General features: G+C 33.5%; 1 protein-coding gene across 1 annotated transcript in view; it reads right to left on the bottom strand.

The window, feature by feature from the left end:
- The window catches only part of LOC116423369 (cation channel sperm-associated protein subunit epsilon-like), a 135726-nt gene that overhangs the window by 99716 nt on the left and 12321 nt on the right, over positions 1 to 23689 (bottom strand). Inside the window, exons 2-7 of the mRNA XM_031966984.1 lie at positions 22568 to 22616; positions 21325 to 21398; positions 17392 to 17461; positions 12187 to 12260; positions 9771 to 9795; positions 3377 to 3454 (exon numbers count right to left, since the gene is read on the bottom strand). Of these exons, the coding sequence (XP_031822844.1) occupies positions 3377 to 3454; positions 9771 to 9795; positions 12187 to 12260; positions 17392 to 17461; positions 21325 to 21398; positions 22568 to 22616 (370 nt within the window). The remainder of the gene's footprint in view (positions 1 to 3376; positions 3455 to 9770; positions 9796 to 12186; positions 12261 to 17391; positions 17462 to 21324; positions 21399 to 22567; positions 22617 to 23689) is intronic.

Raw genomic sequence — 23689 nt, 5'->3', positions numbered from 1 at the left:
GAAGTTATAAGAGACTAAGAAATAATAAAATAAAATATAAAGAATAAAAAAAGAAAAGAGAATTTGAGACATCTCATAAGAAAAAACAGTTCTAGAGAGCAGATTAAGAAGAGAAACAGAAGAATAACTGGACTTCTTCAAAGCTAGACCAAAAAAAAAAAAAAAAAAGAACCTGGATACAGTAATACAATAACGAAAGAATATTTTCCTGAAGTATTAGAACAAGAGGGTAAAGTAGAAATAGAAAAAAAAAACCTACCAATAACCTGCCAATAACCAGCCAAAAGGGATCCTACAAGAAAAACCTACAGGAATATTGTTTCTAAATTCTGAAACCCCAGGAACAAAGAGAACATTTTACAAACAACTACAACAACAGCAGCAATCACAATTCAAACACATTGGAGTCACGATATAAATCATACAGAACCTGACAGTGGCTACAATAAAAGACCATAGTTCTTGTAGTATGATATATTGAAGATCTTAGAACTAGGGCTGTGGCCTAAAATATTATATTCAGCAAAATTAACTATAATACTAAATGAAAAAAAGATGAATATTCAATGAATTGTCAGATTTTCAGGATTTTGTGACAAATAAAAATTTGACATTTTAATCAAAATCAAAGAGTAAGGATAAAGTGTTTATGTTTTATACATGGAAATGTAAACTATATGTTTAAGATTGTCATTAGTAATTGGGTAGTTCAAAAGAAATACTGGAGAGGAGCCGAGTATGATGTGATTCTAATAAGTAAAACCATCTAGGAAAAGGTAAAAAGAAGAATTATGTTACACAAATAAGGTGGCAAGACAAGAACCGATACAGAGAAGAAACCAGATGGGGGAGAAGGGATGGTAGTTCTGAAATTCTAAAGAGGAAACAATACATCTATGTCCAGAAGGGTATAAAACACTCCAAAATTTACAAAGAAATAAGAGGGGGAGGGAATAGGATAAAACAGAGTACAGAGAGATGTTTAAATTAATGGGAGTGGGAATAAGAAGGAGAGAATGGGTATTGGGAGAGGAAAAAAGGTGGGGTAAGTAATAACAGCAAGGCAAAGTAGTGTGAAGAAGTAGAAGCAGGGATATGAAACAAGATATACAATACACAATTAATAATGATCAGGAGTAAAACTTATTAGAAAAAAGTAGTGGTAGTAATCATTGATCTCAAACAAAGTCAAAGTTAAAAAAGAGAGAAATTTACATTATATGTCAGCCATATTGTTTTTGATGTATGCATGTGTATATGCATATGTACATATGTGTGTTTATGTATACGTATATATATATATATACACACACAGACACATAAATATGCCTGTGTTTAATTGTAGCCTACTTGGGGGATGTGGGTGTGAAGAAAGGGGAAAAAAGAATATAATAAAAATTATAAAGCAGAGAACAAAAGAAAACCTACAGAAAAAAGAGAGAGTACTGAATACAATGTCTTCTATTATTATATATGCTTTCTTCATTTATTTTTACATATTTTGAATCCTCTTTTATGTTCTGCTATGCACATGATAATATCTCCTTTTCTTTTTCTGTCTTTTCTTTTTATCATTTGTATTCGAGTTTTAAATAAATAAATGTATATTTTTTAAAAATGAGGGAAATTACATCTAGCAATGTAATATTAGAGAGGATGGCCTTGCATGAGGTGCTTTTTGCATAGAAGTCAGAAAAAGGAAAAAAAAATGAGAAAAAGTTCTTAAATGAAAGGAACTGAATCACCTAAAAATCCTAAAACCTCTTAGAATCACTAGTTTTCCTCAAAATTTGGCTCCTTATTCCCTGAATTTCTACCTCCACCATACTCCTGAAGTCTTCTCACTTGAAATCAATATTACAATAGAGAATGAAGAACAGGTTCAATAGGAATGATACAATGGGGAGGATGGACATTCAGGAAATTGTGATCTCAGAAATTTAGAATTTAGAATTCAAGATCATAGAGATGGAAGGAATTTTCAGTGCTGGTTAAGTCTATTCATTGTAAATATTGGTGCCACTAATATTGGCACCAATGGCAAGACCTAGTGTGACAAAGAAAATCATGAACCAAATATGGAAGGATATGTTGTCATCAAGAATATATCAGGTTTCATTTAGCTTGAAGAATGAGTATAGAGTGAGGATAAAGGGCAGCTTGCAAACAATAAAACAATCATTCTAGAGGGTCCAGTGGAAGGGATAGACCACTGAATATAAGCAGATGGAGAAGGACAGAAACAGGAAGGTATTTTCACCTAGGCAGGCAGTCATTTTGGTGGAAGATAGGAATTAGAGCCCCAGGATTAACCAAGGACAGGGTAGTTGCAGTCCTTAATCAGTAGAAGTTTACAGAACAAAGAACGAGCTAAATGTTCGCTTCTCAGCAAAGTCTTAGAGAAGATTCTTGCTACTGGGGGCTAAACGAGACTAGAAAACTTCTTTTAGTTGTATGCAATTGTAACATACTTATCATTCTGATTCACTTCAAAACCAGATCATGTAGGTATCTGTTAACTGTTAATAAAAGAGATTTCAAGGCAAACAAAAAAGATTATCAACCACTTCTGAAAACTAGTACTTTTTGGAAATTGGTCCTGTTATGCCACAGCTCTCTTTTATTGTCCTGACTCAGTTTCTCTAATTATCCTGACCCAGTCCTGACTCAGTTTCTCTAATTGTTCTGCTTCAGTTTATAATTATCAGCTCAAAGCTCAGTCCTGCAAAACCTCTTCTCCCTCTTTATCAGAATATTTGATAAGGATAAAAGATCTTATGTTTTAGAATATCAGAATACCTCTCCCCATCCCAAGCTACCAAAATGTCAGATACCATCTTACCAAGATGCCTCTCCCCATCTCCGGGGTGCCTCTCCCCATTATGTCATCCCATCTCTCGAGGCTCACCCTGCCCTGTCAGAGTCCCATTCCCACTCTTAGCACCCTGACTCCATCCCTGCCTCAATCTATCCCCTGAGTTTGAGCCATGTGTATATAGGTCATTGAGAACTCTCATTGTTTGCTGGATTCTTGGAGATGATAGTCTCAGTCAGTCCTGGGACCAAACCATGGATCCATTTGGTCCCAGTAAATCTCTCTCTTTAAATAAATTACTAAATACTCTCTAATCTCTATCTTGCCTCAGTTTCTCTGGCTTTACAGTTCCTTTTTTTTTTTTTTCAGGAAAGCACATTAGCCACATAGCTATAAATTACAGAAAAATGATTTTAATGATTACTCCAGTGTACCATGAGTTCAGGTCTTCTACTCAGAGTGGGTTTTTTTTTTTTTTGATTCTTTACAAGAATTTCTTAAGATACCTATAGTAATTGCAAGACAATTCATGAAAATGTTATAAAAAATGTTTCCACTTACGACTGAAGGGTGTGATGCATTATTGTGCAACTCATCAGGACCTGCATTTTCTGGATCATATATCCACATCACTATATTCTGCAAAGTAAAAGGTAGATTTTGATATTTTTTGAAAAAAAAAAGCAATTGATATTTTCCCTTAAAACTCAAAAGAATAACAAAGAAATAAGAGACTAGATCTGTGATTTCAATGGTATAAGTAGCAAACATAATAATAAATAGCAAACAAATAGAGACTGGGTCTATGATTTCAATGGTGTCAGGAATTCCTGGTATGAGACTTCCTCTGCCAATGTAGCAGAACCCTCTCAGCAACTGAAATTTTTAGAAAGTTTCTTGGATACTGAAAGTTAGATGATTTGCTAAGGGTCACAAAATCATGTTTAAGTTAGGACTTTGAGTCTTCCTGACTCAAAACCCAGTTGTCTATCTACTATATTATACTGGTTCTTTAACATACTTAATGCTAACATTATTTTAATATTGGGATTCAAAGTTACTAGCAACCTCTTAATTTTCAAATGAGAAAATGATTTCTCACATTGAATTATATAGATTTCCATAAAAATTATCCAGGATTTATTAGCCTATTTTCCCCTTTGTATTTGAACAATAAAATGGATATCTTAGCAATGAAGAAGTCTTATGAAATGTTACCTCTGTCATGTATGATTAGACTGTGCCATTGTGGGGAGAAAAGCAAGCTAAGTCTAGTCGGGGAAACAGAACATACAGATCCATAGTAAGCAGAATTCCAAGATATGAGACAAAATATAAAAAGAGCTATTATATTAGGGCAAAAAATCAACTACTTAGGTATCAAGTAAGCAAAATATATTTAGAAATTGGAACATGAAAATATGTTAGATAGTAAAGGATTTGTTGACCTACGAGATACTGGAATTGTATGCATATTAATGTTGTGTTTGTGAAACAATGGGATTGAAGGTTTACAAGCAGATCTTTGACCCTGGAAGAGTGCGTTTACTTTTGACTTATCAAGATTTAATACAAATGATATTTTATTACATAGATTTCCTTATATATGTGGCTGTTCTCCTATGCTTTTGGTCCATTTAAAAAACAGACAGTATGATGGGCCATTAATTGAGTACTTATTTTAATTTTTAGTCCCAAGCATTTGTTCCTCAATCAGTTTTTATCAATTCTTTAAAGGAGTTTTTAAGTGGAATATCTTAACTTTTAGATTTTCTGTTATTGTAAGGTAGATATTTTCAAACATTTTGGTCTCAAGAACACACTGTTTAGAATTATTGAGGACATCAAAGAACTTTTATGTAAGTTATACTCATCATTGGACATCACATTAGAACCTTAAGCTACTTAAATATTAATTTATTTAAAATAATTAAGTCCACTATATATTAACACAAAACATATTTTAATGGAAATTAACTATATTTTCCAAGACATAAATTAATGAGAAGAGCAGTATTGTTTTACATATTTCTGCAAATTTCTTTAAGGTCTGGCTTAATAAAAGACAGATTCTCATATTTGCTTCTGCATTTAATCTATTATTTTAGTTGAAGTACTTGAATATATGTCTTTCATAGGTATGGATTGGAATAGGGAGGAGTCTTTCAAGAACAAATAATGATTCAGTATTATTACAAAATTGTTTTGATCCTGAAAAGGTCTTGGGGACCCTAAGTAAATTGTGAAGCATACTTTCTATTGTAAAGCATTGTCACATTTTACACGTATACTCTAACCATAGATCCTTTAAAATTTTAGCCAGTCGTGATAGAAAGCCATGTCATAAGGATGCAGATTTAACCTTGTTTGTAGCAAGTGCATTCAGTGTCCTATCTAATTTTTTCTGAAAACTGATTCTAGCACACTGGTATTCAGACCTTGGCTTAGACTTTCCTTGACTTTCATTTTAACATCTCAGCCCTGCACAATGTGCTTTCCTGCCTTGATTGATCTCAAACATTTTATACCTTAGTAGGTTTCATCTGATTCCCTCTGATTGTATTTTATTTTCCTTCTTCCTTCATTTAAAATTTTAAAAAATATGGACAAGTACTAATATTCAAATATATGAACAAGAAAGAAAAAGAAAAAATAGAAAGAAGGCTAAATAAAAAATCAATTTTTAACTCTTTGTACATATAACTATATATTTAATTAGATTGCAGTCTACATCACTGGAGATTAGTATCAGTCAAAGGATATAAATTCCCTCCTTTCATTTTAGAATAAAAGATTATAATAATAGCTAGTATTTCTATAGTACTTTAGAAATTCTCACTTTTATTCTCTCAATAATCCTGAGAAATAGGTGCTATTAATTGTTCCTGTTTTATATAGTTGCAGAAACTGAGACAGAGTTTTAAGAGCAATTCCTTAAGATCACACAGCTGATAAATGTCTGAGGCTGGATTTGAACTAAGTCTTCCTTACTCCAGATTTAGTCCTTGAAGCTATTAGCTGCCCAGATGAAGGGGATAACTGAAATACTGGGAGAGGTAAGAAATGAGCAGAGTACTTGGGGAGAGGAAATGAAAGGGAAAGAAAATGAGGGAGAGGGAAAGAAAGAAAGTCAGAGGAAGTGTTAGGATCAAAGAAATCAGCTTAGGATGCACAGGTAATGCTCAAAAGTGAAATTTTGAAGACAACAAGTTTAACCGGAAAAAATGGGATTTTGTAAAAAGAAACCATTGTGTTTACAGAGGGAAGTAGCAAGCCAACTTAGATTGAAAAAAATTTCAGAATTAGGAAGAACTAGAGCAAAGGAGACTTAGGACAATTTTTAAGGATGTTTTTCTTTTCTTCAGTTATATTGGGATGAAAAGGAAAATCTAAGAAGGGATATGGCCTCTTCTGGCTTGTGACCCATACCAGCTAACAGCAAAATTTCTTGTGATATCCACTGTGAAGTTGTGTGAAAAATAGTACTTGGAACCTGGAGCGAATGCAGAAAATTTTTGGAAATTATGAAATTGCAGAATAGTGTAAATAAGAATGATTCCCCCAAGGGAAAAAAAACATTTCTTTGGTACTATCTAGTTCAAATTTACATCCTGATCTAAATTTTCTGCAGCACGGTGATGAATTTTTGAGCCATAGAGATTCCAATGTCTTGAAGTAGAACAAGAACAATAATCTGATAAATTCTAGAACAATTATTAAAATGAAAGACAGTGAACATCTTAAAAAGTAAATAAAAAACCAATTTTATTGTTTATTATTAATTTATTATTATTTAATAAAAAGAGCTGGTTTTGCTTTCTTAAGTCAAGATCATGCCAGGCTAACTTCATTTCCTTTTTTGTCAGCATTACTAAACAGATAGGTAAGGGGAATGTTTTGGATATGATTTACCTAGATTGAAGCAATGCTTTTGATACGTTATCTCTTGCTTTCATGTGGAGGAGGAGGAGGGATAATGATTAAATGATGTATTACATGAATTCAAGAACTGATTCAATGTCAACATGGCATGAGGCTTCTCTAGTGGAGTGTCTCCAGGGATCTATGCTTAACACTGGGCTGCTTAACATTTTATCAATGACTTGTATAAATGCAAATGACACAAAGCTGAGAGGGATAACTTACAGATGGCAGCATCAGAATGCAAAAAGATTTTGACAGACTGGAGAATTGGGCTAAATCTATTAAGAAATTCAATAGAGGGGGCAGCAGCTAGGTGGCCAAGTGGATAGAGCACCATCCCCAAAACTCTGAGAAAATTCAATAGAAATAAATATAAATATAAAGTCTTACACTTGTACATGTAGGTAACTAGGTGGTATTGTGGATAGAGTTATAAGCCTGGAATCAGGAAGACAAGTTGAAATCTAGCCTCAGATATTTACTAGCTATATGATCCTAAGCAAGTCACTTAATCCTGTTTGCCTCAGTTTCTTTATCTGTAAAATAAGCTAGAGAAGAAAGTAGTAAACCACTCTAGAATCTCTGCCAAGAAATCCCCAAATGGGGTTATGAAGAGTTGGACTTGACTGAAAAAATGATTGAATAATAACAATACTTGAATACATATATATATGTATATATATATATATATATATACACACACACACATATATATACACACATATATACATGTATATATACATACATATATATACATACACACACATATATATATATTTTATTTATTGCTATTGTTATATTGTTATATATATTATATGTTATATATATATGTTATATATATATATATATATATATACACCAATATATATATATATTGGTATATTGTTATATATATATATATATATATATAACAATTTCACATGTTTAAGATGGGGAAAATTTGAAGAGCAATTATACTGAAAAAATTCTTTGGGGTTTTAGTAAATTGTAACCTCAACATAAGTCAGCAATGAATATCTAATGAAACTTTTTGTCTTTATGCATAGCCAGTTTTATAAAGTCTCCATACATAGGTGATAGGTATATTCCCTTTTATTCTAATTTATCTCCAGAGATTTATCATATCTAATTTTTTCTTAATTTTTATCTTTTTGTTAGATGTGCTTACTTATGAAAGGAACAACTTGAGGGCTTCCACTTTTTAAAAACAAAATTTGCTATTTATATTTCTAAACAATTTAACTAGCTTTTTACTTTAAGTAATTAGATGCTGTGGTGTTAGGTACATTTTCCATGCAATAGCCACTGTGCTAAGTGCTGGAGAGAAAAATACAAGTAAAAAAGTAAGCTTCTGCCCACAAGGAGCTTACATTTGAGTAGTGGGGTTCTAAATGGGGACTAGAATTGGAAATTGGAGTTGGAGTAGTAGCATGGTTTCAAAGTGGCTCAAAAACAGCATGGCGGCCTCATTCCAAGCCTCATTTCCTAATGCTGCTCTGAATGACTTGAACTGAGCTCAAGATGAGTTAAGGCCTAATTTCCTGGAGTATCCCAATGTACAGCATGGTCCTAACTCTTCGGTATTCTTGTGTATATACCTATTCATAGGTCCACAGCTTTGACTTTACTCCCAATTGCAAGAACTATTATCAAAGACTTTTCATGTTAGTAGAACATGTCAGAGCTTATGCTCCTCTGCTGTGGGTTTTAAGAACCTAACATTACTACCATGCCATATGGAAGTGATGTCCACTGAGTACTACATTGGAAAAAAAATACCATGTGGAATAGAAATGTGGAAAATAAAACATTTTGCCAGTTTAAAAACAGTGGGATCAAAACAATCTGCAACTAGCTAAGAAACAGTGGTGGATTAATTTAATAGATTAAAACAACTCTGAGGTATCAGATTGGCTATTTTGACAGAAAAATACACTGACAAACGTTGGAGGGAATGTGGAAAAATCGGGACAATAATGTACTGTTGGTAGACTTGCGAATTGATCCAACCATTCTGGAGAGCAAATTGAACTATGTTTAAAGGGCTATAAAACTGTGCATATATTTGACACAGAAACAACATACTAAATTTGTATTCAAAAAGAGATTAAAAATGAAAAGGGAATTATATGTACAATAATATTTCTAGCAATTCTTTTTGTGGTGGTTATAGACTGGAAATCAAGGGCATCCATCCACTGGGCAATGGTTGAACAAGTTGTGGTATATGATTGTAATGAAATACTATTATGCTGTAAGAAATGATGAGCAGGATGTTTTCAGAAAAACCCGGAAAACTTTTATGAACCGATACAAAGTGGGATCCTAAAAATATTACTCAATTGTATGTAGTAGATTCTAATTATGCTAGTTAAATTTCTATAATCTTAGATTTACAACCATGTACTGAAATAGATTTCATCCCTTGATATCTCCTTTACAAGCAGTTTACAAGCCTTGTTTCTCCACCACTATCATTCCCTCACTCTTAACTCCTCCTTTTAGATGAATATAGGTTAGCCAGATAAGGGATATTTTGAAGAGGGTCTTCTTAAAACTTTTCCACTTATGTCCCTTTTTGTCTAAGAAATTTTTATGGAACCACAGGTATATAAGCATATAAAACATGTGAAAATCTAACATTTACTGATAATATATCATAATTTTGAGCGTTATGGGGTCCTGAAATATAGCTTAAGAAGCTGGTTTTTAGAGAGCATGGGTAGGGTCCTCATTGTCTACTACTCTGACATTGCCTAAGAAAAAGTAATTAGGATTTTCATGTCTATTGCCTGAAATTTTATTAATTTACTGTTGAGATTAACAGAAAATATTTTGACAATAGACCAAAGATATTTTAAGCAGTGATTTCCATTTTTTCCTGAATTGTGACATCTTATTTTTGTTTCACTACTTTTGTATCCTTCTTCCAATACAGCATACATCAGAATTGTGAATTACTATTCTAGAGATTTAGAAAGGTAAGAAGTAAAAAAATCTTCAAATGATACACAGAATATAAAAATTTTACCTGAAGAGATTTGTTTGCCACTTGGCTGAAAAAAACAAAAAAATCATTTAAATAAATAATAAATAAAAGTTGTAATTTCTATGCCATCTACTTTTAATCACATATGCACAAATATTATAAGGTTCTTGGATATATTTCCCTTAATATCAGTTATATTCATTGCCAGATTAATCTTAAAAAAAATTTAGAGTAACCCTGTATGATTAACCAGATTACATTTTCAGTTGACTTTTGGGATTTTACATTCTTTGTTTTATATACCTCCCAATTTCATCTTTCAATGTTACTTGTGAATATGCTGCCATTCTCTTCCCTCTTCCAAACCTTCTCCAGTCTCTCTCCTCCTATCAAACAATGTAAACATCTTGAGGATAAAGATAACTTAATTCCTCCTCTCCCTTCTTTCTGCCCTTAGCACCTAGCATGAGCTTTGTACTTAATAAGCACTTTAAAATGTTCAATGATTTTTTGAATAGAATGGGGTTTTTTTTGAAACAGCTAAAGCCATTTAGAAACAATTTGGGTGAAATCAGTGACAAACAAAAGGCTCATGTTGTTAATTACAAAATAATGAAGTCAGTTTTATTTTGTGTTAAGTAATCTGGCTATTATCAAAATAATATCAAAAAGGGAGCTTTCAAAATGTCAGCAAAAGATGATTCTTCTGAGAGTTACATTGGCTAGTAAGTATGGGTATATTTGTCTTGGATAGCTAAATAAGGATGTATGTACTTGATTTGTTAAGTATGGGTATATTTGTGTAAAAAGTCACATTTGTTATATATATTTTGTATTCTTAACTCATCTTAAGTCTTGAAGGCAATAAATTGTTCCTTAATTCTTTTGTATCTGTTCCAAATTATACAACTTTCTTTTAAAGTATGTAAGTTTAACTTATAGCTTGTCAAAGTTATTCTACTTTCTGACTTCTATTTTATTCATTTAGAAAAAAAAGATAACTTAATGACTTTTCTTTTTCTAAACTATTTACATTCCTTAAGCCCACCTTCTTATCCACTATTTTCAGAAAAAAGAAAAACAAAAATATAGTCCTTGAAACAAATGCCTATAGTCAAGTATCAAACATATTTTGGACATACCCCGTTTCCCAGAGCTAATACACAGGAATGGACTGTGTCCTGAGCTTTACATAACAATAATCCTTTGCACTCAGGATGATATCGCTTTCTGGGAAAGTGTATTGCTTGGACCAGCACCAGATATCACTGAGGAATTTAACTTCCACTATTTCTCAGAGCCATCCATCACATACTCACAATACCTGTTCCTTGTGACAGGTACTGAACCTCCTGTTCTTGTCACAGAACTCTGCTTCTGTGCCACACAGGATGGGTAGGACACCCTAGATTTGAGACAATATTGTTCCCACAGAGCTTGTGGGAATGGTTATTCAAGACCTAAAAGTGATTGTTATGATCCATCTCATTTGTGGCATGTAAGATTTGCCTTTGGTATAGCAAGTTGGGCTCTCTTTAGAGGGGATGGGGCCTTCTGTTTGCACACATCATTTTCTTCACTCTGAAACTAATTAAACAATGGTTTGTATCCTGACTTTCCTGTCTCTGGCCTGCTCTCTTTGGCTCCAGTCACCCACAGGTTAAGAGACCAGTTCCAGTCTGGTTGACATTATTGGGTGACAAAAGTGAGAATTGATATAGGACAGAGTTGAATGAACCTTCTGATACCAGTGGGGGTGGATTAGGCATCACAGAAGATTTATTTCTTTGAAGTCTGATCCTCCTTGTTTGGTGAGTCCATTGCCCTTTCCTGTTCAAATCTTCTGGTTCACACTCGATCAAGTTTGGTTTTCTTCGTGAGGAAACCTCTAGGGCTTCTTTCTTAACTTGTTTTTTTTTTTCCTGGAAGCACTATAGTGAGGTATTCTGTTATCTCAGAACTCTGGGTCTATTCCCCCACAGAGTGGCCACAAGCTCCCATACTTTGAGACAATGGTTGTTCCCATGGGATCTAAGAACATCTGTATTGTCCCAAGAAATGCTAACCATGAAAATTATCTCAAGATCTGAAAATGACCGTGTTGTGGGGCAACCCCTTTCATGTATATAAGTAGTCCCAGCATCTATCTGTAGGTGTCCTTTTTCTCACTTTGAAATTAAACTTCTGTTTGTATCCTGATGCTCCTGTCTCTGTTTTGGCTCTACCCATACATTTCAAAGTGATAAAAATGACACCTACAGATGGAAGCCTATCTCCTAGAAGGAAGGGTTAATGCTTTTGATGCTAGTTCTGGTCCAGTTGACTAGAGAATAAACAACTCAAACTTGAATACATGAAACTATTAAAGGGATCAAATGAGATAATGTTGTAATATGCTTTGGCACACTTCAAAGTGTTACAAAAATGTTATATATAAAGGTTTTAAAAAGCTTTTTACCTTGATTGGTAATACCACAAAAAGCATTCACTAGGACGATCCACAAATAAATAGCGTTTCTCAGCTTCTTCTGACTAAAAAAATAGAGGAGAGATGGGATGCTTTAAGTTAATTTTAAAACAAAAACAATATTAGGAACATAATATTGATCTCTAGTTTATGGATGAATAATATAATAGAAAAACCAGTTATTCAAAGTTAACCAAAACAGTCACAGATAAATTCCAAAATGTAGTCAAGAAATCTAGAAATTATAGCATTTACTATAGCTGTTTAATCATTGGCATGAAAAGTAACATCTTCATCAATAATACAAAAACATTTGATGTTTAGTATTGTCATCTTTTCCATAAGACAGTGTGGACAGAGTGAAGGAACTGGAAAGAAGTGGGGAAAAGAGAAGAGAATCCTCCCAAAAACAAGAGGAAGAAGGGAAGTTCCAATCTTCTTAGAAACTAATTCTCAGTCTGCTTCATTTAATAAAACCTGTGACCCGAGCCAAGTGCTCTATGATGTTCTATTTCCTGTCAAGCAAAGGTGTTGAATTAAGTAATCAGTAAGTTAGCTCCAACAGTGAATGATTCAAAGTTAGCCTTTCTGACTCCAGGCTAAAAAAAACTAAGAGGCTTCCATAGAGTCAAAGAGGAGAACAGGAAACATGTATATAAATTTTTAATGCTGTCAAATGGAACATTAGAATAAAACCAAACAAAATGTGTTTTAAGAAACATACTTTATTAAAAAAAATAAACAAAAATCTGAATCCTATAACATAGTTCTAATAGTGTCATCGTGGTGATGTGGTGTCATGATGATAATAAGCTCATGGGACTGTCATTTAATCTTACTCATCCCCACCTTTGGTGGTCTAGTATACTCCTCTCTTTGGGCCATTTATTCAGTGAAATCTCTCTCACTTAGCAATGACTTCCTTTTCCCACTGGAAATAATGAGAAGAAAAATGGTGAAGGTCCCATTTCAATTGCATCCTGGTGGCACATCTTGTCAGTCTTCCCTATCCACTGCTTTTCACCCAGTGCTTAAGAATCCTAGTATAAGTAATCTCTCTCTGCCTTGGGAAGACACTGTTGCTTTAACTTTCTCCATTTAGGCACTCACCAGTTACCCTTCTTTGTTTGCATCTGAGCAATGATATACATTAGTAATTAGTGGCCAACTGTGTTAAACACAATTGTTTGAGAATAAGTAAACAGAAAGTCAAACATATTTTAAGAAAGAGATAAAAATCAATCACACAGAATTTTTTAAGAAGAAAGGAAAGGAGAGAAGGGAAATGGAGAATCACCATCTTGGTGTTGCCTTTTGAATAAGTATTAGCAAAACAATATCTGCCAAGAGATATGCCTTGTGGTTACATAAGCAACAATACATCAATGCAGCCCTTTTCCTGCTTCCATTGGAAATTCTCATCTACTGGCTTTGGCTTTGTGACTTTGCATGGCTTTTCCTTCTCTGCTTACTCAGGTTTGTGTGTGTGTGTCTTGACATTTCCACACAAGACTAAATGATGGGGGAATAAGGCTATCAAATCAGGCTTTCTTCCAGATCAGGACAAAACTTCCTTTAGTACTTTGGAAAGGGGAGGATCTAAGAGACCTCTAATTTTATCATCAAGCATTCTTATGTATTATCCTGATTTTGGCTGTTGTCAACTAGCCTGCAAAATAGTTAAGCAATACTTAACTTGTTATCTTTATTGTATCTTGGGGATTTAATCAAATTCTGATGACAAACTTGGCAAAGCAGCAAAGAATTCTATATATACAACCTCTCTTTTCCCTGAATGTTTTCCTTTGTAATTGTTGTGTGTGGTGTGTGTGTGTGTGTGTTTACTAGATGAATGAACTTCTTATCCATGGATACAGGATCTAGTATATGTGTGATATGAAAAATAATCACAAATGAAAAATGTATAAAATCTCCATTAGACAAAATGGAAGTCAAAGGGTGAGGAAGACAAAGCGTAAGGGAGTGATAACAGAAACTAAAAATTCTTCACTCTTTGGCAATAGTACTTTAGATATTGATGAATTACCAGTGTTGGGATTCAAAAAGAAAAATTCAAAACTCTTCATTCTCAGTTGTAAATATTAAACAAATAAAGAAAAAGAAAACAACACTCACACCTACTTGGCTTATTTCTTAGTCAGGTAGCTATTCACCCACCCATTTGAAAATCAAGAATGATAATGGAAAAGAGTGCAAGATGGGAAAATATTCTCAATGGTTAGGTACACATGCTTGGGGATTTGAAATTAGAAATATGTTTCAGTGGATGCTCTTCTATCGTGTTTGTCAGCAGAGCATCAAAACAAAAACAGGTTGAAGGAATGCAGAAAAGAAAGGAAAAAGGAAAATTGCAAACAGGATTATGAGGGTTTTTTTGAATGATTTTTGAATGACAATACCCTTAATAGCTAAATAAAATGAATAAAAAACTTTCAAGACTTAATAGGGCCAAGCAATGTGCTAAGTGCTGGATAATATAATAACAACAACAATAATACAGGGCTTAACATATGTTGATCACTGTGTTAAGCACTTTACAATTATTATATACTTTTCATCTCACAACAACCACTATTATTATTTGCTTCTTTACAAATCGGGAAAGTGGGGCAGAGATAACATAACTTGCCATAAATTACACAGCTAATGCATTTCTGTAACTGGACAAAGATTAAGGATGGACTTACAAAAGAGAGAGGTTTGCAGGTTCCCCAGTCTTGTCCTGCCATACTACTACTGTCAGAGGCATTCAGGCTTTCTCAAGCAGTAGCTGAACAGGGCTTGCAGAGTTACTATGGAAATGCTGACTGCTTAAGTTTTTAGGGAATGCAGAGGGTATTTCCTAGGGGTTGGGGATAGCTGGTGCCATGATCTCCCCATTGGTGGTAGTTGCAGATTTCAGGACTCATGGAATGCTGGTCATGGGGCCCCGATTCCCTTCCCCTCAGCTGTTGGTGCTAGAGTTGGGGAACTTCTGGTGCAAGGTGTGTAGTGAACCACTGTGGTTGCTGCCCCGTTTCTATGAGGTATGGCAGAATTCAAGTTTCCCTAAAATTCTCAAGCATTCTCTTTTCTTAATCTAATCAAAGATGAGAGATGATAACAGAGGGGACATAGGTTGTAATGTTCTTGTTAACAGTCTTCACAACTGAAATACACTTATGAGTCTGGAAAAGGGGAATGAGGCATGCTGAGTAATTAAGAGTTGTGGGGAAAAAAACCCTCAATACTTTCTGGGGTGTTTTCCCTTTTTCAGCACCTTCCCTAGTCTTTATTTAAAGGGGACCATATTCTTTATGGTGCAGAACGGGGCTCAGGGACAAAATAGAGAGTCAAGGAAGGCTTAACAATAGGTTGCTATTTATATCTCCCCTTCCCCCCCCCCCCCCACTGTCCATTTCTGGGCTTTCTGCCAACTAACTTTCCTTCACTACCCTAGAACTAGGTATTAATTAATGCTGTTAATTGTGTCAATTACTTTTAAACTTAAAAAAAAAAAACTTTTTAATAAGATTTAGTTCAGAAAGCAGAGAAGTCCTGGAATTCCTCCAAACTCTTAGGAATTCTCTCCTGCAATTTTAAAATGACTAATTGCCAAACTCCTTGGTAATTAATCTCAAAAGCTCCAGAACCTGCTAAGATGTCTTTAATGGTGCTACAACTTTCTAGAGAAAAGTTGAGGCCTCAACTTGGCCAGTATTGGGACCACAAGGGAAAAAAAAAAAGTCTTACAAGCTTTTCCTATTTTCTTATAACCTAATTTCTAATGAACAGCCTAAGGTGGGGAGTTAGTAAAGTTAATCTTTCCCAGTATTCTCTGCAACTACAATTTTTCTGAATGGCTGAATTTTAACTCTTTTAAGGTAACAGAATCTATCTCACACCATAAACATGACGTAGCAACAGAGATACAGACTCAGAAAAAAATGTTAAGGCAAATTGAAACAAAGTGCACAATTAAAATAGCAATTTCAACAGGTTCCAACCAAACACAAAACCAACCATTGCAACCATGCAATTCTTTCACAAATCAAATTTACCATGTACAAAAAATAAAAACCTAAATCTATAGCCAGGCATGCATTTATATAAAACAGAAGACATTGCATTCCATAGCCAGACATGCATTTCAAAAGTGAAAAGGCACACAGAAATGCCAGTCTATTTGATCTTACTCAAATGACCTGAATCAAGAAACTAGGTCATGGAATAATCCTCTCAAAGAAAGCCAAGTTCAGTCAAATTTGAGGTGGAGAATGTGAGTAGGAAAGGGCAGTGGATTTGGGATCAGAATTCAGAAAAATTAATCTCCAGTGATATTTAGTCTACCCTCACTGGTACAGAAAGATCCATTTGGCCTAGTTCTGTGTCAAATCCCACTTCTGAAACTAATTAATATCAAATGGACCCAAAGTAGCTTCTAACCTATGGATGGCTAGAACTGCACAGAGCAGCCCAGAGACAGGAGCATCAGAACACAAATAGAAGTTTAATTAATTTTAGAGTGAAGAAAATGACACCTGCAGGCAGAAGTCTATCTCTTTAAAAGGAGGACTTAATGCTGCTGAGGCTGGGGTCACTTATATACATGAAAGGGGTTAGTCCATTATACATCATTCTTAGATCTTGAGGAAGTTCTCATAGTTAGCATTTCTTAGGACAATACAGGTGTTCTGGGATCCCACTGGATCAGTCATTATCTCAAGATATTGGGGGTCATGGCTACCTTGTGGGGGAGCAGAACCAAAGTTCTGGGAAAAGAACAGGAGTGCAGTACCAGTCAGTGACAAGAAACAGGGATTGTGAAAATGTGATGGACCTCCCCCCTGCCCCCCCCCAAGAAATAAAGGAAGCTAAATCCCTCAGTGAATAACTGGTGGCAGTCCAAACAATCCACTTTATTTAAGGGCATTATCATCCAGAGTGCAAAGGATTATTATTATGCCAAATCCAAGGCACAACTTATTTGCTGGGTCTCAGCTCTGGGAAATGTAATGTCCAAAATATTTTGACACTATATAGTAATGCAAATTCTCATACAACCAATCTAATTTCTTCATAAACAAAATATAGTCTATAGCTAATATTGAACTGTTATTGTTCAGAAGGAAGCATTGTAAGCTTTAAGAAATGAAAATAGTTTGTCAAAATTTTAAAAATTATAGTTAAACTTACCTTACCCCAAATTTTGGGTCTTATTATATGAACACCTTCAACACCACACATCATTTCTGTTTTTTGTAAACTAAAGTAAAAAGAAAATTTAAAAACTATTAAACACTTTCCTTAAATTTTAATATGTACATCTAACATGTGTTGCAAATAAATGAGCAGACTTGACTAGATGAGCTCTATGGTCCTCCCCTTTCACTTCTAAATTGAAGAGGCTCTTTTTAATTTTTTTTCTTTTTATATTATGAACTTGACACAATACAACAGGAAACGAACATTCCCCTGTATACAGAAAAGGTTTGCATATGAAAGTGAGAATCTCTTACTACCTATAACTTAGGCTTTGCTTTTTTTTTTTCTTCTTAAATTTAGCAAGTAGTGTAAGAAGGGAGAAATACATGTAAGTAGGCCAAAGATGTAAACTCTCTACTCTGAACCTAATTATTATAATTTTATCAATAATTTCATTAAGCTCCTTAAATTGCAGAGAAAGGATCAAACGAACAACTTGGCCTTACGAAATCTTTGTTGTAACCAAGTCAAGTCATTTGGAAGGCCTATTTAAAACCTCCCCAAAAGATTTTAATTTGTGAAAAGTTTTCTGACAGAGTCACTGATACATGTAGAATTTTTCAAACTCAGTGTTTAATTCCATCTTGACTTAGTTTATCTATAGAGTCTGTTTAACTAGATTTGTTTCCTTAGAGCATATATGAAATTATAATTTTGTTTAAATTTGTTAAACTTTTATGACATTGTTTTCCTTGGCAATATTTATAATAATTGCAAATTTTTTTCTCCTAGTTTTGGTCACTTCATTCTGCATTAGTTCATATAAGTCTTTCTAGGTTTTGTTGCATCATTCCTTTCATCAGTTCTTATAGCATAATATTCTCTTGTGTTCATATATCATAGATGATTTGTTCAACCATTTCTTAATTGATCAGCACTCATTTTGTTTCTTATTGTTTGCTAAAACAGAGTGATGCTATAAGTATTTTTGTACTTATAAGCTCTTTACCTTTTTCACTGATTTTTAACAAGCCTCGAAATGCTACTTCTGAGTCAAAATATTTCATGCACAATTCAGTAACTGTTTAGGGCAGTGGTTCTCAAACTTTTGTTTTCAGTATCTTTATCCTATTAAAAATTATTGAGGATCTCTCCAAAGCATTTTTGTTTATCTGGATTATGTTTATAGACATTTACCATATTGTAAATAAAAACTATTTTTGAATTTGTAGACCCTCTAAAAGGGTTTCAGAGACCCCCCCCCCCAGGATTCTCTAGACCATACTTTGAGAACCACTGGTTTGGGGTATAGTTCCCAAGTGCTTTCCAGAAATACTTACAGCTCCACTAACAACTCATCAATGTACCTCTCCCTACCACACCCTCTCCGATAATTATAATTTCCCTTTTTTGTTTTTGACAATCTGATGAGAATAAATAGAACCTCAGAGCTCTTTTGGATATCTCTTATTTAGAATTTATTTTTCATTTGTTTGCTTATAGCCTGTCTTCCTTTGAGATCTGCTTTTTCATACCCTTGGAAGATTTATCGGTGGTTCTTCTGTATTTCTATCAACATCCTATATGTCTTGGATATCAGACCTTTAAAAAAGAAATTTGCAGGAAGTGTTTTTTCCCTCTTAATTATTGCCCTGTTAATATAAATGTATTGCTTTGGGTTGTACAAAAATGTTAAAATTTTATGTCATTAAAATTGTTTGTGTTATCTTCTAACAGTTCCTCATTGATAATTAGGAAAGGTGTTTTTCCCTGATTCTCTAAATTATTTATGAAATGATCTTTCATGTTCATGTCATGTATCCATTTGAAGCTTATTATGCATCCAATGTAAAGTATTTCTCCAATCCTAATTTCTATCAGACTGCTAAATTTCTCAGTAGTTTTTCTTGAACATGAAGTCCAGATTCTAGCAGTTGTAATTCTTTGGTTTATACTGAATACAATGCTACTATGTTTAATTGGTTTTGGGTCATATGTTCTTAATCTGTTCTACTGATCAACTTTTCTATTAATTACTCAGTAAGCAGTAAATTCTAAGTTTGATACTGCTAGGCCTCTCCTCCCCCATAGCAACCAACAGTCTGAGATCTGGATCCTGCTAGACTCTTATTATGTCCACTTTTTATTATTTTTCATTAGATTCTTGACATTTGGGCTCCACCAGATGTGTGTGTGTGTGTGTGTGTGTGTGTGTGTGTGTGTGTGTATTTCTAGTTCTAAAAAGTAACACTCTGATCATTTGATTGGTATGATAGAGTCTGTAAATTAATCTGAATGGTGTTATCCTTTTTGGTAATGTCATAGACCAACTACCAGCACTTAATATTTTGGCAATTATTAAAGTCTGTTTTCATATCTGTGAAGAGTGTTTTGTGTCTATATTTATATCATTCCTCTGGTTCAATCTCAGGTTTTTATAAAATGCTCCCTTGAATATAAATAAGCTCCTCTCCCTCCTTCTAGCTAGATTTTGTTGGCAAAATACAGGAAGGATGATAGCAGAATCAGAAATCTGCAAAAACTATTTTGGTGAAGCTATTATTTAATTATTTTTGTTTGATTCTTCAGGGGTCCTTAATGTTAGCTTGAAAAAGCGATCATTTTTGATTCTTCTTTTCTTGTGCCAATTCTATTTCTTTTTCTTTTCTCATTACTGTAACAAAAATTTTTAGAACTATAAAATATAATGGTGGTGACAAGGGACAACTTTGCTTTATCCTTGATCTTATTGAATGAAAAGACCTTATATTTGAATATTGCATTTATTCCTATTCTTTTAACATTTAAAAAAATATAAATGTGCAGTTTTTTCCAAGAGTTCCCTTTTGCATCTTGATAAAATCATATGATTTTTATTGTTAGTAATATTAATGTTATTATTAAGTTTATTAAATTATTAAACTAATCCTGATATAACTACAATCTGGTCATAGTATAGAATCTTTTAAAATAAGTTGACACAGAATTTTGATAGTACTATAGTTGATGTTTTTGTATTAATATTAGAGATGCTAGCTTACAGTTTCTTTTTTATCTGGTTTACCTCTTCCTCGTTTAGGTACCAGGGATATAGAATGCTTTCTTTCCCTATTTTCACAGACAATTTATGTAACACTGTAACTAATTGTTCTTCAAATGTTTGATAGATTCATTAATAAATCAGCCCATAGAATTTCTTTTTCCCTTTGGGAATCCCACCGTTTTTCATTCAATTTGTTTTTCTGAGATAGGGTTTTTTAAATTTAAATTCATTATGTCTTATTCTGTTAATCTAGTTTTTTATATTTTATAAATAGTCATTCACTTAATTTCTCAATTATATTGGCATGAGGGTAAATAAAAGCTTTCAATAACTTATTTTATTTTTCCTTCATTTGTTGTGAATCTGTTTTTTCATTTTTTTAATGTCAGAAATTGAGTTTTCTTCTTTCTTTTCAAAATCATATTAGATGGTGGTTTATTTAATTAATTTTTCTACTTTTAAACCACATAATCTAATTTATTAATCTGGTGGTTGGGCTATTTTCAATTTTATTTCTTTGGGATTTGACAATTTATTTTTTTCATTTTGATGTAATTTTCGTTTACTGGATATTCTAACTTTTTAGTTGCTTGACCAGTTCATTGATTTGTTCTTTAGATAATTTGTTGATGAAATCATTCTACATATATCATCTCATTTAATATAACAACCTTTGGCTGAACCTCTGCTTTCATCAATTTTCAATAATTTTTTTCCTAGTTTAAAAGTAATCTTTCTAGCATAATTCTCAGAAATTCTTTTCAGATCTTGGCAACTCAACTACAAGATAAATCTGAAGGTTCATTAAATACAAGTGTATATAATATACATGTATATATACATGCACACATAACCATTTTTAATTATTAAAAAATAATTACCTTCGATTTGAAATGTCACAATCTACTGGGGCTTCCCATTCTATAAAATTTGGTCCTTCATATTCTAAATAGATCTAAAAATATACAAAAAAGTAATGTTTATAACAACTTTAAAGACTTTAAATCCAGACTAGTCTTTTCTTTTTCTACCTCATAGATGCCTTATAAGATCTGGGTATAGAAAAACAACCAATTCCTGGACTGGGACTAGAGGGCGTGCTCTGAACTTCTGTTCTTCACCTCACTTCATTAGGAAAGCTAGTAAAGATAGAACAGTCTTCCTCTTATGCTGGGGAAGTTAGGAAGCACTTAGAGGCTAAGATCCTTTTTTAAATAAATTACCTTCATCAAATGCATTTTCACATGAGTCTCTATAAATGCAATTAGGGCAGCTAGATGGTACAGTGCATCGATGGATGGGGCATCATTCCAAGAATCAGGAAGATTCAAATTTGGCTTCAGATACTTGTTAATTGTGTGGCTCTAAGTCAAATCACTTAACCTCTGTCTACCTTAGTTTCCTAAGCTGTAAAATGGGAATTATAATAGCACTTACCTCACAGGATTGTCTTGAGGATCAAATGAAATAATAGTTATAAAGTGCTTAGCACAGTACAAGGCACATAGTTGTTGCTGTTACTCTTTGTCCATCATTCTCAAAGAGGTCCATGACATCAGGGAGGTGATACCATGACATGTAAGTGAATTGGATTTAAGTGTGAAAGGGCTGTACAAAGTAATCAGCCTCAATTTCTCCTCAAAAACTATCTGCGTCTAGTGGCAAAATATTAATCAAAATGGCTAGAGATGGCCCTGAGATGGTACATAAGTAGGCATGTAATTAATGTTCATTCCCTCCCCACATTCTTTCAAAGTTGCCTTTAAGACTAAGAATTTAAATTCAGTGACTACTTAAAAGTAAATAATCAGCTAGTCTGAAAAGTAGGAAACTATAATCAAAGAAATTTTGGAAAAACCATCGTATTGAATTTGTTAGGACAAGTGAGCGTTCAGTATTAGGATTTTACTTTTCTGCCTAAATGAAGAAAAACAAAGGAATAGCTTTTATCTTTCTCTTCCATGACTAAATGTTGAGAGAAATCTTTTAATTAATGAAGAGCAGCAGCTGAAAGCCAATGGTAAAATATCAGGTCACTTCTGTTTGAGTTATTCCTCAGTTGATTTATGGAATTATGTACAAATAACTATTATTTTTTAAAAACTCAAATCATCATATACTTACAGTTGTTCTCGTGCTGAAAATAGCATAAGTTTTAGAATTTGTTCTATACCTATGGAAAAAAGTATCAAATGTTAACATTTACATTAATTTTCCCACAAAATGTCAATAGTTGATTTAGTAGATATAAATTAAGAGAACTGCCTAAGATCAAGGGGTTAAATATCTTTCCTACATATTAGAAGTAGTATTTGAACTTTTGAAACATATAGGAAGAACCTAGAAACAATAAGGACAAGAATGAATAGAAGAAATGAATGAAGAGATACAAATTACAGGATTAAGAGAGTAAAAAACCTCTAGTAAAAAGTGGAAAAATCTTAGCCAAATAGTTAATTTACTGTAAATCAGTGGGATAAAAAGAAGACAAAAGGTGACTAATACAACCATTAGGACAAACCTCATGCTAGTAGGGGAAAGCAAGGGATTTATTTATTTATTTATTTATACAGCATCTACTATGTCCTAGGCCCTAAGTGCTTTGAAATATCTCTTTTGATCCTCACAAGAATTCTGTGAAGTGAGTGCTATGATTATCTCCATGTTATAGTTGAGGAATCTGAAGCAGAGTGACTAAATGACTTGCCAAAGATCACACACTCAATATCTGAGGCTGACTCTAGATCCATCATTCTATACATTGCACCACCTAGCTGACTCAACTACAAGAACTTTGTTCAGGTTCAAATCTGGATAAGATATACCTTGAAATAACAAAGCAAGGATATGCAATAAGGATGTTGAGGCCTTTAGCTTCTATACACATGGTCCCTCTCATCTCAATATGGAAACTATCTGGTCAGCAGGGCACATACATAAGTTGTATTATCTTCAAGTATTCACTAACCCAGAGAGACCTGACTACTATCTCGGGTGGGGGATATTGGAGGGAAATGTTTTATTTCTTTAGGTGATCAGGAAGCTGTATCAAGTGAGTCTAGAGTTAAACAGGTTCCAAGGAGAGTTTTGTCCCTTCTAAGGGAGAAGTAATTTGTGAGTAAGGGGAAACCCAAGAAATAAGTATTAGAAAGCAATGCATTGAAAAATTAAAACTAATATAAAAAATGACTTTGAAAACCAAAGAAACAATTCAAGAAATACTGAACCCACAGAAAGCCATAACCA

Source organism: Sarcophilus harrisii, chromosome 4 (assembly GCF_902635505.1).
Source record: "Sarcophilus harrisii chromosome 4, mSarHar1.11, whole genome shotgun sequence".
Taxonomy (NCBI): Eukaryota; Metazoa; Chordata; class Mammalia; order Dasyuromorphia; family Dasyuridae; genus Sarcophilus; species Sarcophilus harrisii.
This window is presented reverse-complemented; position numbering and strand designations above follow the sequence as displayed.